Raw genomic sequence first — 13,100 nt, forward strand, 5'->3', positions numbered from 1 at the left:
TATTTGCTCTGTTGCACAGATCAGAAGTACCTGTGTCTGTATTACTCAAATTCCGGGAACCAGTGCGCTCTAATATGCAATTTAAGGTATGTTGATTTTTTTCAGCACAAGTCAGGATAGGGTATAGTTTTTGCTATGAAATGATTGCCACTTTATATGAACTAACAGAAAATAGCTATAAATGCTTGAACTTGCATAATTTAACATATTGAGCAATGGGGTTATGAATTACGGGTTTTATTCCTAAAGTAATATTTCATCGATAGGGTCTGCTCCTTCTACTATGTGTACCACGTCTTGCTTCTACGGTCAGGTCTAGGTACAAACGAAATTGATTATTGTACATATTATAAAGAAAAGGATATGTATCACACGTGTATGAATTCAGGATTTTTCCAAATCATCCGCTGTGGAATGAGGGTAATAGGACTTATTTGTTTGCAGAGTTGGATATATTCGGTCTATATTTCATTTATTAAGAATATAAGTAAAATGCTTCCATTTCTTTCGTGAAATCATTCATCTTTTTCATTAACTTATGTTAACTCACCTATAGCATGGGACATCTCTACGTTAAAGCAGGCGAACGAATAAGTGATCTAACAACCGTCGTTTTATTGACACGAGTACATGGAGTCGTACATACAACAAAGGTTATCTAATATACACATGTATGGAATTGCTCAAGAAAGTAAAATTTGCAAATGTGTGTCAGTATCTCATTATCTAGATATAAGTTTGTAGTGATCCTTTGTTAAAAGTAAATTGAATTCATATATATATATATATATATCATGACTTAAAAAGGACACTGTGACAGTACTCTGGTTGTCGTTGGTTCATGTCTGTCATATTTGTATTCGTAAACTGATTTCTTATAAATTACGTTATGGAGTTTTCCCATTGTTGATGGCCTTACGGTAGCCTATAATTGCTTTCTGCCACTAATAGTTGTCTCATTGGCAGTCATAGCACATCTCCTCACTTTTATATTTATATATATATGTAAATATGAATTATGATTATCAAATAAAAAACGTAGAACTTATACATATTTAGATGATATTTATTTCATTGTATAAACATGATAAAATGCCAATAAGTTAATGGTACTGCAGGAGTTGAAACCATGTCTGTTGTTCCGTATCCTTTTTTTCCTTTTTTTAGTAGTTGATTCTTCTATTGAATATATTACAACTATGTTGACTGTTGTCTGGCAATGCAATGTATTGCGATCAACTATTAAGTCCTATTACAACAGTTTTTTGGTGAACCTAATGTATTTGATATGAATGCATAACACAATCTACAATGTTGGTGTACTAGAGGCAAATGCAGAAAATAAACACTTAGTCTTACAAAGTATCAACAATTTTGAAATTGAAGCATATATATAAACTGTATTCATCCACAATGTTAAGTCTTTCCATTAAACTTTTGAAAACTCCATTGTCATTTTAGTGCCACAAGGCAACTCTGCTGTCTGAAATAAAGAAATACTTGATACATAAAAAGAACGATTTGCTCGCAGATGTATACGTGTGGTAGTTAATTTTTTTTTTAAACTTGCCCCTTTTCGAAAGTTAAACAACATACATTGTTTTTCGCAAATAAAATGTTATACCTGTGTGCATGTTCTCTTTGCACTTAGAGGCTTAATGATGACGAAGAAAATGGATATATTCACTAATTCCCATCTTTATCTAATCTGCCATAAGAAAAGCGTATAAGCATGCTTTTCACCATAAAATTTCAAAAGATTAATTTAACTCCAGTTTAATTGTTTTACAACTAGTAGGATCGGGCTTTTCCGATCATGATAAATATGTAAGTGTCTCCTAGCTACGGAAGAACGACAACGAAGATAGCTGTATCACTGTTAATTGCTTAACCAAATATTTCTTTTTATTCGTGCAAAGAACAAATCAGAGCAGTGCTTTCCTTTTTTATTTTTTAGTCTCTTTTTTGTCTCCTTTTTTGCTCGCAGTGATATCATTTCTCTTACATGTATACCCTCACAATAAATAAACGATTAGAGTTGTCGGCGAAGTTTCCTTATCAGATTATCCAGTGTACTATACTTATCATTAAACAAACATGCACTTGATTATTTAAACTGACGATAAGCGTATCTCTCTATTGTAGAGCCCTGTGATATTTAATCAGAGAGTCAGACACTTTTTAAGTGTCTTTATTTATTTTTTTGTGTACCTGTTATGCAATTTTATTTCATGTCCATAATTGTTTCCAGAATAACCATCTTCATCACTGATGTTAAACATAATTAATTTACCTCTAATATTTTATTTCCTCCTAGGATTTCTCGTGTCATCTTCATTTCTTTCCAATCCATCATCTCCGATTTGTTTACCTCTACCATTTTTGTATCAGACTCGCGGGTAATTGTGAACTGAAACAAAAATTCCAATCAGTTTAACAAGTCTAATGAAAATTTGTAAATATAATGAGGGATAAAAAAAGGACTCTGAAATGTTCCAATTTTAGAGTGGACAAATTGAATATGGCGTGCCAACAAATTTATCGACATTTAAACATGTGTAAAACAACTCAAGGAGGGGCATCTGCAATCATTACGTTGTATTTGCTCATTGTTTTACCAGTACATTGGACAAAGTAACGAAAACTCGATCTACTGTAAAGTGGTGTGAAGAAAAAGTTAATAAACGCTTATTGTTTTTCATGTAGCTGTATCTTTGTCGTATTAACAAATTGATTTTTCTACACTTTTGCTTATTTACTTTTCAAATATTCAATCACTAGGCTATGTTGGAGTTTTGAATTGTGAATATATAATTAAACTTCTCGCCTAGAAATCAATCATCTTAATATGGAGATCTAGAATCGATGTCTTGAAATTTATCAGTTGAACTGAACGAATGATAAAAATGTGGGTTTCAGTTAAAGTCCAATATGTTATATACAGTCTAGTAGTATGCAGATAACTATAATCAAACAACCTTCACTGCTTTTCCCCAAGGGTCTGTCGTTGACACTTCCTCTCCAGATTTAAATCTATAAGTTTTATCTGGACCAGCACTAGTCTTTACGTCGCAAAGCATAAAATCACCATCCTTTTTGAATTCCATTTCAGTGGTGGCAGTACGGAATTTCTCCACTAAGTCGTCAGGGATGCCTGAAATTCAAATTTTGATCATTTATTGAAATCAAATGACGCTCATATGAAAACTGACTGTTATTTTGTTTGATAGGAGTTTTAAGTCATTTTATACACGCAGCGGGTAGTAATATCGGAAAAGGAAACCGGAGTGACCGCGTTAACCACATGCATTCGATGAGTATAAGATACTTGTAAATGAATTTATATTATTGAAATTTATCAAAATAAATCAAGACTTAAAAATATTCTATAAAGGGGACATCTTTAATATCTTTTTACAGTATTTGATTTACAATCCGGCAAAGTTAAAACTTAATGCATTCTGTATTAATGACAATACAAACCTTCAACTCCACGATTTTAAAATTTTTTATCAGAGACATATATTTTCATTTTGTCATAATTTTTTGCTTTAATTTATATTCTATATCAAACGCATTCATTTTATTTTGATTATTAAATGTATTTTGTATTAAATATCCAATGATTTTAAATGACGCTAATCAGCTTTAAAGACTGAAATCCGTTCTTATATGTAAGCAATAGTGTAACAAATACTGAAAATAAATTCAAGTTCGTTTTAATATTATATTTCTCAATTTTAGTTCTCTTACGGTAAAACGTGGAACTTGGTATTAATATTGTACATTGTATTTCAATATTTATTCCATTTTGCATGGTACCAAGCTTTAAATTTGTATTCTTATACATTCATTTCATAATATAATTATTGACTTTGTTTTTCGACTACTGTGTTGATCATATTGTACAAAGTGGATGCCAATAAAATCTGTAAACTTTCCAGCAAAGTGTACTCTCCTAGCTGTTCTTCGAAATACAAATGAGTAACCGAAGAGCATTATAGCGAGCAAGCTTCAAATGGAGAGGGAATAAGCCACATCGACCCCTTTCCAAAAGGAAAAGTAAGCACATGATTATTCCATATAACGAATAAAGTTAACAATGCACATACAATGATATCATACCGAGGCTGCTTTGCACTGTATTATGAAATTGAACCAACAAAATCAAAAATATAAAATTACCAAAACATATAAATGTAATTCAACAAATCCTTATTTCCGAAATAATTTACATGAATTTTACTAAACACATTCATAACAGCTATATTGTTTTACATGGACGAAGGAAACCGGAAACATACTTAGACACAAAAAAAATAAATAAACACAAATGGAAATAAAAATAAATGAATGAATGAATGAATAATTAAAAAAAAAAGGAAATTTTGGCCAGGACAATTCAATGGTATATTATGTACCACATACCATCACTATCGTATCAATATCACAATCAAATTCCTAAATGTAAAATTAATTTTTCACTCAATTTTGCCATTTTTTATAGACACCTATTGTACACATGTTGCACATTTTAGATATGACACAACATATTGCGTGCAAGTACATTTTTTCTTCGATTGCGTTGATGCCAATATAGCATCACTCTGTGGCCGTAATACGTAGATCTCTTAATTTGGTTTGATTTTTAGGGAGTGGGGTGGGTGGGGATTGTTTTTCTTTTTTTTTTTTTTTACATATATTCCAAATCTTCTTTGATTCGTATAGCAAAACCTGTGTAAACAGTATTGAACAAGTTTTTCCATTTCTTTCCTTTTTTCTTTTTCTATTCGTTTGTTTGGTTTGAAAACATGAAAATACTATCAAATAAAAAAAAAACGAACAAAGCAAAAAGTACCGCAGTTGAATTAATATATAATTAAATATTTTATATTAAAAGGAAATAAATTAAGTATCGTTCGTTAACTTTATAGATACTCGCTCTATTAATGCATCTTGAAAATAAAATAGATTATCATATTAAAATATTATTGGGTAACTATATCCATCAAAGGGAACCCTTTCAGACACGTGTGTTAGAAAGTTGAACACGTCTCTATCAAGACGTGAAGATAATCTTAATATACATATGCCGGTACATATAAAGTGTTGACTAACCTGACGCTTTTGCAAATGCATCATAATTTGTGTATGAGCTTCCATCTCCTTTCCATTTTCCGATAAATTGTGCCATTTTTATGCTGTTGCAGCAAAATTAAAACGTAAAACTGACTGAAGGCTTGTTAGAAACTAGTTTGCTTTCGTTGTACGTAAACCTGTTTCAAATAGCAATTATAAACCCTTTATGTAAACTAAATTGAAGCTGAAATACAAATATTTACTCTAAACTGTCAATAATCGTCCGTTTACACAGGTATTGTTAGTGAATCACTAACCAATAACTATAAATCCTTTATTTATACTAAGCTATCACCTGTACTGGCAAAAAATAGGTTGATATATCCTTCAATGTAAGGGTACAAGGACACAGATAATGAAATCATACTTAGTGAAAAATCTGAAATTGAGACAGTTTATGGGGTTCTTTAACATTCAACTTGTGCGATACATATTTATGGTGAATCAATCACAATATTAATTTCGGAAACAGCATAAGTTATAGATATTTTATACTTTTAATGTAGTTTTATTGTGCATTGTAAATTATACCATAGTTGTACCGAAAATTCCCGGCTAACCTCACGAGACGCCAGCCCACACTTATATACTAGTATCATTTTATTCATTTGACTCGGGTAGGTCAACATCGAAACCTTATAGGGTCAACTTTGCCTGAGGGAACTTTAACGTCTATCATAGTACAGCTACACTATCTACAATCCTAAACAGTACTAATGTAGCATTCAAATCATGGAATCCTCGAGGACTGACATATCAACAGCAACGCTGTTACGGTATTAAACCAGTGATAGTAAGTAAAACGAATAACAGAGATTTTTGTGCTCGCCATATTCTTTCTGGAATTATTTTTGAATAGGTTCGCTCGAGACCAACAATACACATGTATGTAATGCACGAGTTGTCTCATTGGCAATACTACCACATCTTCTTATTTTTTTTATATTTAAAATTCAAATGTGTTTAAACAATACAGCCAAAGCTCTATGTCAACTTTGCCTGATAGATTGTCAACTTAAGTTGGGGATATCATTAGTTAATAAATGGTGCATACCATTTGGTCTGATATTTGTCTACGATTGATTTACTGATTGAAAAGTTAAATTGTATAATTTAAACAAGGAATCTCTCGAGGAATGAAAATTCACCAGCAGCGGTACCGAACCAGTGACGACAGTAAGAAAGATGAATAAATCATAATTCAGTGCACGCCATATTCGTTTCTTCGATAGGTTCACTCGATACAAACATGACAGGTGCCACTACTGGAGTATGACTCTTCCGGAGCAACTGAATTCATCCCTAGTCTTTGGTTAAGTTCATATTGTTCAGTCTTAAGTTTTCTATGTTATTTTTTGTGAACTTGTGAATCTTTTCGTCCTCTTTCGTTTTTTCTTTTGTCATGACGTTGTCAGTTTCCCTTCGACTTATGAGTCTTGCATTGAATGTCACTTTTGTATCTTCCACATCGTTTTTGTAAACTTTTTAATATCACGTTTACATAGTAGTAATAACGCGCGATCGAATATGCGTTGAACTTATATTTAGGATATCATTCTGTGACAAACTCAGTTTTTATTGTTATTTCATTTTTTTTTTTACTCCTGAATTTTCGAATCTATAAAAACAACAGCATTGTAGGTGTTAAAGTAGTTTTTTGGTATCAACTGGTATCAACCAGGTTCTAGTTGGGTTTATTCTGTTCTGTACTACGATTTTACGTATCGAGTAGAACTCATCAGCACCTGTTCTATCAATGCGATTTTAGCTATCAAGTATGAGTCATCAGCACATGTTCTATCAATGCAATTTTAGCTATCAAGTATAACTCATCATCAAATGTTTAATCAATTCGGGTATAGCAAACAAGTACTACTCATCAGCACTTGTTCTAACAATCCAATTTTAGCTATCAAGTATAACTCATCATCAAATGTTTAATCAATTCGATTATAGCAATCAAGTACTACTCATCAGCACCTGCTATATCAATGCGATTTTAGCTATCAAGGATAACTCATCAGCACCTGTTCTATCAATGCTTTTTAACTATCAAGTATAAGTCATCAGCACCTGTTCTATCAGTCCAATTTCAGCGATCAAGTATCACTCATCAGCACCTGTTTTGTACTCCGATTTTAGCTATTTAGTCTTACTCATCAGCACCTGTTCTGTCCTCAAAATTTAAGCCTATCACCAATTTAATCTTATTTTAAGATTTAGTATAACTCAACAGCTCCTGTTCTATCAATCGAACTCCAATTAGAGGCCTTATTAAAAAGGAGCGATATTCCATGGGGACAATTAAGTACCAAAAACACCATTATTCATATATAAATTTCCGTTTTAATGATGTAAAATAATGAAAGGGTCATAGACTTCGTTTGTTTTTCATAAAATAAGTGAAAGTGGTGATCTAGTTGAAAAAAATAACACACAATGTCGAAATAAGCGTAACCTCATTGCGTTGCAAGCCAGAAAATGTCGATTTTTTTGTACGTTTTTCGCTACAAACTAGGTAAGAGATTGGTTAGTATATCAAAAACAAGTGCATTGTCCCCAAAGGCATGATTATTTTCCATCAATCAAACGGAAATGTATGTATCAACAAGATATCAATTTTGAAGAAAAATCTTTGAAATGATAATTGGAGATTTGATGATTTAAAGAGCTGACACATATTTATTCATTAATATTTCAGATAATAAAAGAAAAAGAAATAAATGCGTTAGTTTTTTCGATTTTCAATTTAAGTTTTATAGCAGCTGTATTGGACAAAAATCTTTTTACGTGACCCATATACCGTAACTTGACCTAACTATAATACTTTACGTAATTTAGCTACTATGGTATATACATTTTAACCTGCTGATTTTATTTTCAATGCTTGTGGACTAGTATACTATTAAAGCTACTTTGACTTTGATCTGGTATATATGTGTAAGTAAGATTAAATAAAAGTTATGTAATTTTCGCTATTCAAATACAGCAGTTCTTCTAATATGTTTACACTGGAGGTAAATTTAATAATGTTTGCTGAATAAACAAACGATGACATAATTTCTTCACTGTGTGAATTTGATACAGTTTTTAAGACAAAGCTAAGGATTGGTTAAAAAAAGGAATATAAACTTTAATATAGGATGTACATACAATAACTCAATATGTTGCTATTTAATTGGGGATACACTGACACATGTTTCATTAAAAGTTCGGCTTCTCAGTACCGATACGCGTGTTCGTAACTATGTAACATGTCATTGCCAATCGACTATTTTCATATTACCGACTTTTGACTCCGGATTATATAATTTGTCGACTGGTTACCATGGACATCATGGTACTCGGTCAAGAAAGAGCAACCAAAATAAGCAAAATCAAACATATAATCGGTGTAATTTGAGGGGAAAGTTTATTGTTTTCCGATGGTTTTGTAGTGAAAAAAAAATGTTAAGCAGGTAATTTCCCCAGAATTGTACCGATTGAACGCTTGGTTTTACTTCTTTAGCTTGCTCTTACCTGACTTGGTACCATGATGTCCAAGGTAACCAGTCGACAAATTATATAATCCGGAGTCAAAAGTCGGTAATATGAAAATAGTCTATATGGCACGGGTCTCACTTTATGTACAATGAATACTTATTCGTCCATGTAGATCAATCTAGTTTGTATCATTTGAGAAGGTGTAAATTTCTAAAAAAATCGATTAAGTTCAATCAGTACTTCCATGATGTTACTTACAAACAATTCAAATTGATCGAAATATTTTTTGATATTTGTTATGAGGATATTATAACAGTTCGAAAATCAATTAAATGAACAAAACCCACAGATAAACCACCTAGCACCATATGTGGGGGTCTAAAAATACGGTAACCTGAATTTCTCCTATTTGTCATTAACACGAATAATAAAGATTGGAACCAGTTTGACTGTATGGAATGAGTAAATGTAGACGATAATGCAGAAACTAAATATTTTGAGAACTACTTCAAATTTGCACATAATGGGTGCAAATGCATAAAATAAAACAAAAACAAAACAAAACAAAAATAATGAATGTCATGTATTATGCGCATTTTACTTGAAAACGAAGAGGATAATTTAGGAAGTTTCCCATCCACATTTCATTTTTGAAACATTGTACACGTTAAAGAACTAATATACATTTTTATATTTTTTGTAATTTCCCCACTTATAAAGTTGTTTCTTTTTTTTATTTTTTATTGATCTTTTTGGTGTTCAAACTACAGTGCATACATACATTTTTACAAGACATAAGTGAATGACATGACATTTATGGCATTGTTATACTATTGATATTATGCGAATAAGACATAGTAAAAAAAATTTACAAGTTGATGATGTAAATACTCAGTATATGATACATCTTAAAAAAAAAAAAAAAAAAAAAAAAAAAAAAAAAAAAAAAAAAAAAAAAAATACTTTGGAATACATTAAATATATAATCAGATTAAAAATAAATTTAATTAAATAACTTCCATAAATCCCCCCCATCTGTCGACAAATGACTCGTGTTTGTCTTTAGAAAGATATAAATATTCTAATATCTCTAGACGTCTTTTCAAAAATTTAAGAAAAGCTTGCACAGATATTAACAGTCTGTCTAATTGTGTGTTCTTTACATAATTAATGTAATACTTTGCCTGTAGAATACAATAATTTAAAACTACGTTATCAGAATTCAATATACCAAAAATGACACTATCTTTATTCAAAAATATTTTTACTCCAAAAACTAAATACCACCAATTAGAAAATTCTCTCCAAAACTGTTTTGTTTCTATACATTCAAAAAATTTATGCTCTATAGTTTCTATTTCTTTACAACTGGCACATTCATTAGTTAAGGAAAGTTTATATTTTTCAAGAAGATAATTATGTGAGACTATTCTGTGTAACATTTTATATTGGAAAGCTTGTAGTTTGCTTTCTATAGTACATTTAAAAGCTAGTGAATAAATATTTTTCCATTTTTCGTCACTAATTTCTATATTAAAACTTTCTTCCCACCTTTGTTGTGAAATAGGAGAAATACTTCCCCGATCGATAAAAAGTGAATATACATCCTTAGCAAATAATTTACTGATAGGCTTTTTTTTATTCTCATTCTCAAAAACGAATCCAAATGAGTTGCTGTTAGGTGACATGTGTTGTTGTAATAACAAATTTTTCCAGTCACGTGGTATAGCAAGTTTAATAGATAGAATGTCTACAAAAGTAACATTCAGTTTATATTTTTGGTTAATAGCGTCTTGAGACAAAAATTCGCCTTTATCATCTACAATATCATTGATGAACCTTATGCCTTTCATGTACCAAGATCTGTAAAAAATACTCGTTCTGTCAATTTTGATAAACGGATTGAACCAAATAAATTCTTTTCTAACATGAAATGCATTTAACGAGATGAAAATACCCTTGAAACGTTTCCAAGCAGATAACACTTCTATATAAAAAAGAGGTGCTTTTAAATTTAAAAACTCAAATTCACATCTGCTCATAAATAAATCCTCTAAATCAAAAAGGGGGAAGAATGCTTTGGAAACATGTTTCCATTTGGAGTCATGTTCTGACAGAAATCTTTTTACCCACATAATACGAAAGGATAACAGCTGTACTTCAAAATTTGGGGCTTTTAGTCCCCCCTCGCTAAGAGACTTTTGAATAACTTCCGATTTAACTTTCGGAGTACTACCATTCCATAAAAAACTATTAATGTCACGTTGTATTTTAATTACATAAGATTTTGGTACATGTGTAGATGAAATGACATAAATAAGCTTCGATATTGCAAGTGATTTAAGAATTACAATTTTACCGATTAAGGAAAGGTTTCTGATCCTCCACAGTTTAATTATTGATTCCATTTTTTCTATGCATGTATCTAAATTAGAACAAACCATTTCTTCAAAAGCATTAAATTTTAAACCTAAGGTTTTAAAACCATCTGTCCATTTAATAGGAAGGGAACCTTCTTTGTTAAATTTATTTCTTCCAATCCATGTTGCTTCGGTTTTCGAAAAATTGACTTTTAACCCTGAACACTTCTCAAAATCGTTAAAGGAATCTAATAAAATTTGCGCGGAAAATACATCTTTCAAAAAACAAGTGGTATCATCAGCCAACTGTGAAATTTTTATTTCAGTATCCCCAATTTTTATACCAGATATCTGATTGTTCTTACGAATACTTATTGCCAGCAGTTCAACTGCCAAAATAAATAAAAAAGGAGACAAAGGACACCCTTGTCGAACACCTCTCCCAATTTTGAATGGACTAGAACTAAATCCATTATTAACGACAAGACTAGATATATTTGAGTATAAAGCTAAGACCCATTTCCGGAACTTGCTACCAAAATTAAAACAAACCAATGCTTTTTGAATGAATTTCCATTCTAGCGTATCAAACGCCTTTTCGAAATCGACTAGTAATATAAGCCCTGGATAATTCTTTAAAGTAGTAAACAATATAATATCAGCAATGAGTCGTAGATTTTCACCAATGTATCTACCAGCCACATATCCCGTCTGGTCCGGATCTATAAGTTTTGGAAGAAATAATTTCATTCTTTCTGCAATAACTTTGGCTAATAGTTTGTAATCAGAATTTAAGAGAGAAAGAGGACGCCAGTTCGACAAGAGTGTTCTATCTTTATCTTTCTTTGGAATAAGAGTCAGAATACCCCGTCTTTGGTCTATTGAGAGGGTTCCGGTTTCGAAGGAATATTCATAGCTTTCTAAAACATATTTTTTTATATCAATCCAGAAAAATTTGTAAAACTCAGCAGTTAGCCCGTCTGTACCAGGGCTTTTATTATTTTTAAATGTTTTCAAAACTTTAACGCACTCAGATTCTGAAATATCTGCATCGCATATATCCTTTTCCAGATCTGTAAGCTTAGGAATAAAATTTAAATCAAAAAAATTAGAATCACCTGAATATTTATCAGGGTCTTCTTTTGATGAGTACAGATTTTCATAGAAATTTCTCTCTTCGTTTAGAATTTTTTCTTGTGACACAATTTCAATGTCGTTTACAACTAATTTGTTTATACATTTATTTTTATAATTGCGTTTTTCTAATGATAAGAAATATTTTGAATTTCTTTCATTGCCTTCGCAGTGCTCGGCGTGTGATCGTATAATAGCCCCCCTTGTTTGATTGTTTACTATTTGCTCTAAATCTTCTTTAACAATGTCTAATTCAATCAAAAGTGTATTTATATCTTTATCTAAATATGTACGAGAGAGAGTTTTCTGAATTTCGTCTTGTCGTTTTTTTAAACTGGACTCTCTTTCCCGCAATTTCATGTTTTTATATTTGGAATATTTGACGGTTGCGCCTCTTATTTCACTTTTTATGGTATCCCATTTCAAATTTTTATTTTCTAAATTGTGATATTTATTATCACATTCTGATAAAGTCTTTTTGACTATATCCACATAATCTTTATCTGTCAATAAACCAGAGTTGAATTTCCAGAAACCGGGACCTCTCTCACTATAGTTTTCGCCGGACAGTGTCAATTTGATAAGACTATGATCAGTTTTAATAGACGGGACAATGGATGTTTTGGTAACACTGCTTGACAAAAAATTCGATATCAACCAAAAATCTAAGCGACATTGTATAAGAGGGGTTCTTTGACGCCAAGTATATAATCTAGAATCAACATTTTTTGTCCTCCAAATATCACATAAATCAAATTCTTCTATAAAATCTTCTAATTTACTCGTATATTTGACAGGTGTGTTATATTTTGAACCACCCATTTTGTCTAAAGATGGACTTAGTATCGTATTAAAATCTCCACCCAAAACAAGATTTTGATCTAACCTTTCGTTTAATAAAATCTTGATTTTTTCAATATATTCAATTTGTTCATTTTCAAAATTTTTGGTGGGCGCATAATAATTTACAAAAACAAAATCTGT

The 13,100-nt window shown here is 31.1% G+C and overlaps 1 protein-coding gene across 1 annotated transcript; it reads right to left on the reverse strand.

Moving 5' to 3' along the window:
* Nucleotides 1-1,052: 1,052 nt before the first annotated feature.
* Nucleotides 1,053-5,391, reverse strand: LOC127704826 (fatty acid-binding protein 1, liver-like). The gene is made up of 4 exons (XM_052209055.1): nt 5,119-5,391; nt 2,979-3,154; nt 2,294-2,410; nt 1,053-1,483 (listed from the first exon to the last, which is right to left on the reverse strand). Exons 1-4 carry the CDS (start codon nt 5,192-5,194, stop codon nt 1,430-1,432), a joined length of 423 nt encoding a protein of 140 aa, XP_052065015.1. The 5' UTR covers nt 5,195-5,391; the 3' UTR covers nt 1,053-1,429.
* Between the last annotated feature and the right edge of the window lie 7,709 nt (nt 5,392-13,100).

The sequence above is a fragment of the Mytilus californianus genome, unplaced genomic scaffold, assembly GCF_021869535.1.
Source record: "Mytilus californianus isolate M0D057914Y unplaced genomic scaffold, xbMytCali1.0.p SCAF_6, whole genome shotgun sequence".
NCBI lineage: Eukaryota > Metazoa > Mollusca > Bivalvia > Mytilida > Mytilidae > Mytilus > Mytilus californianus.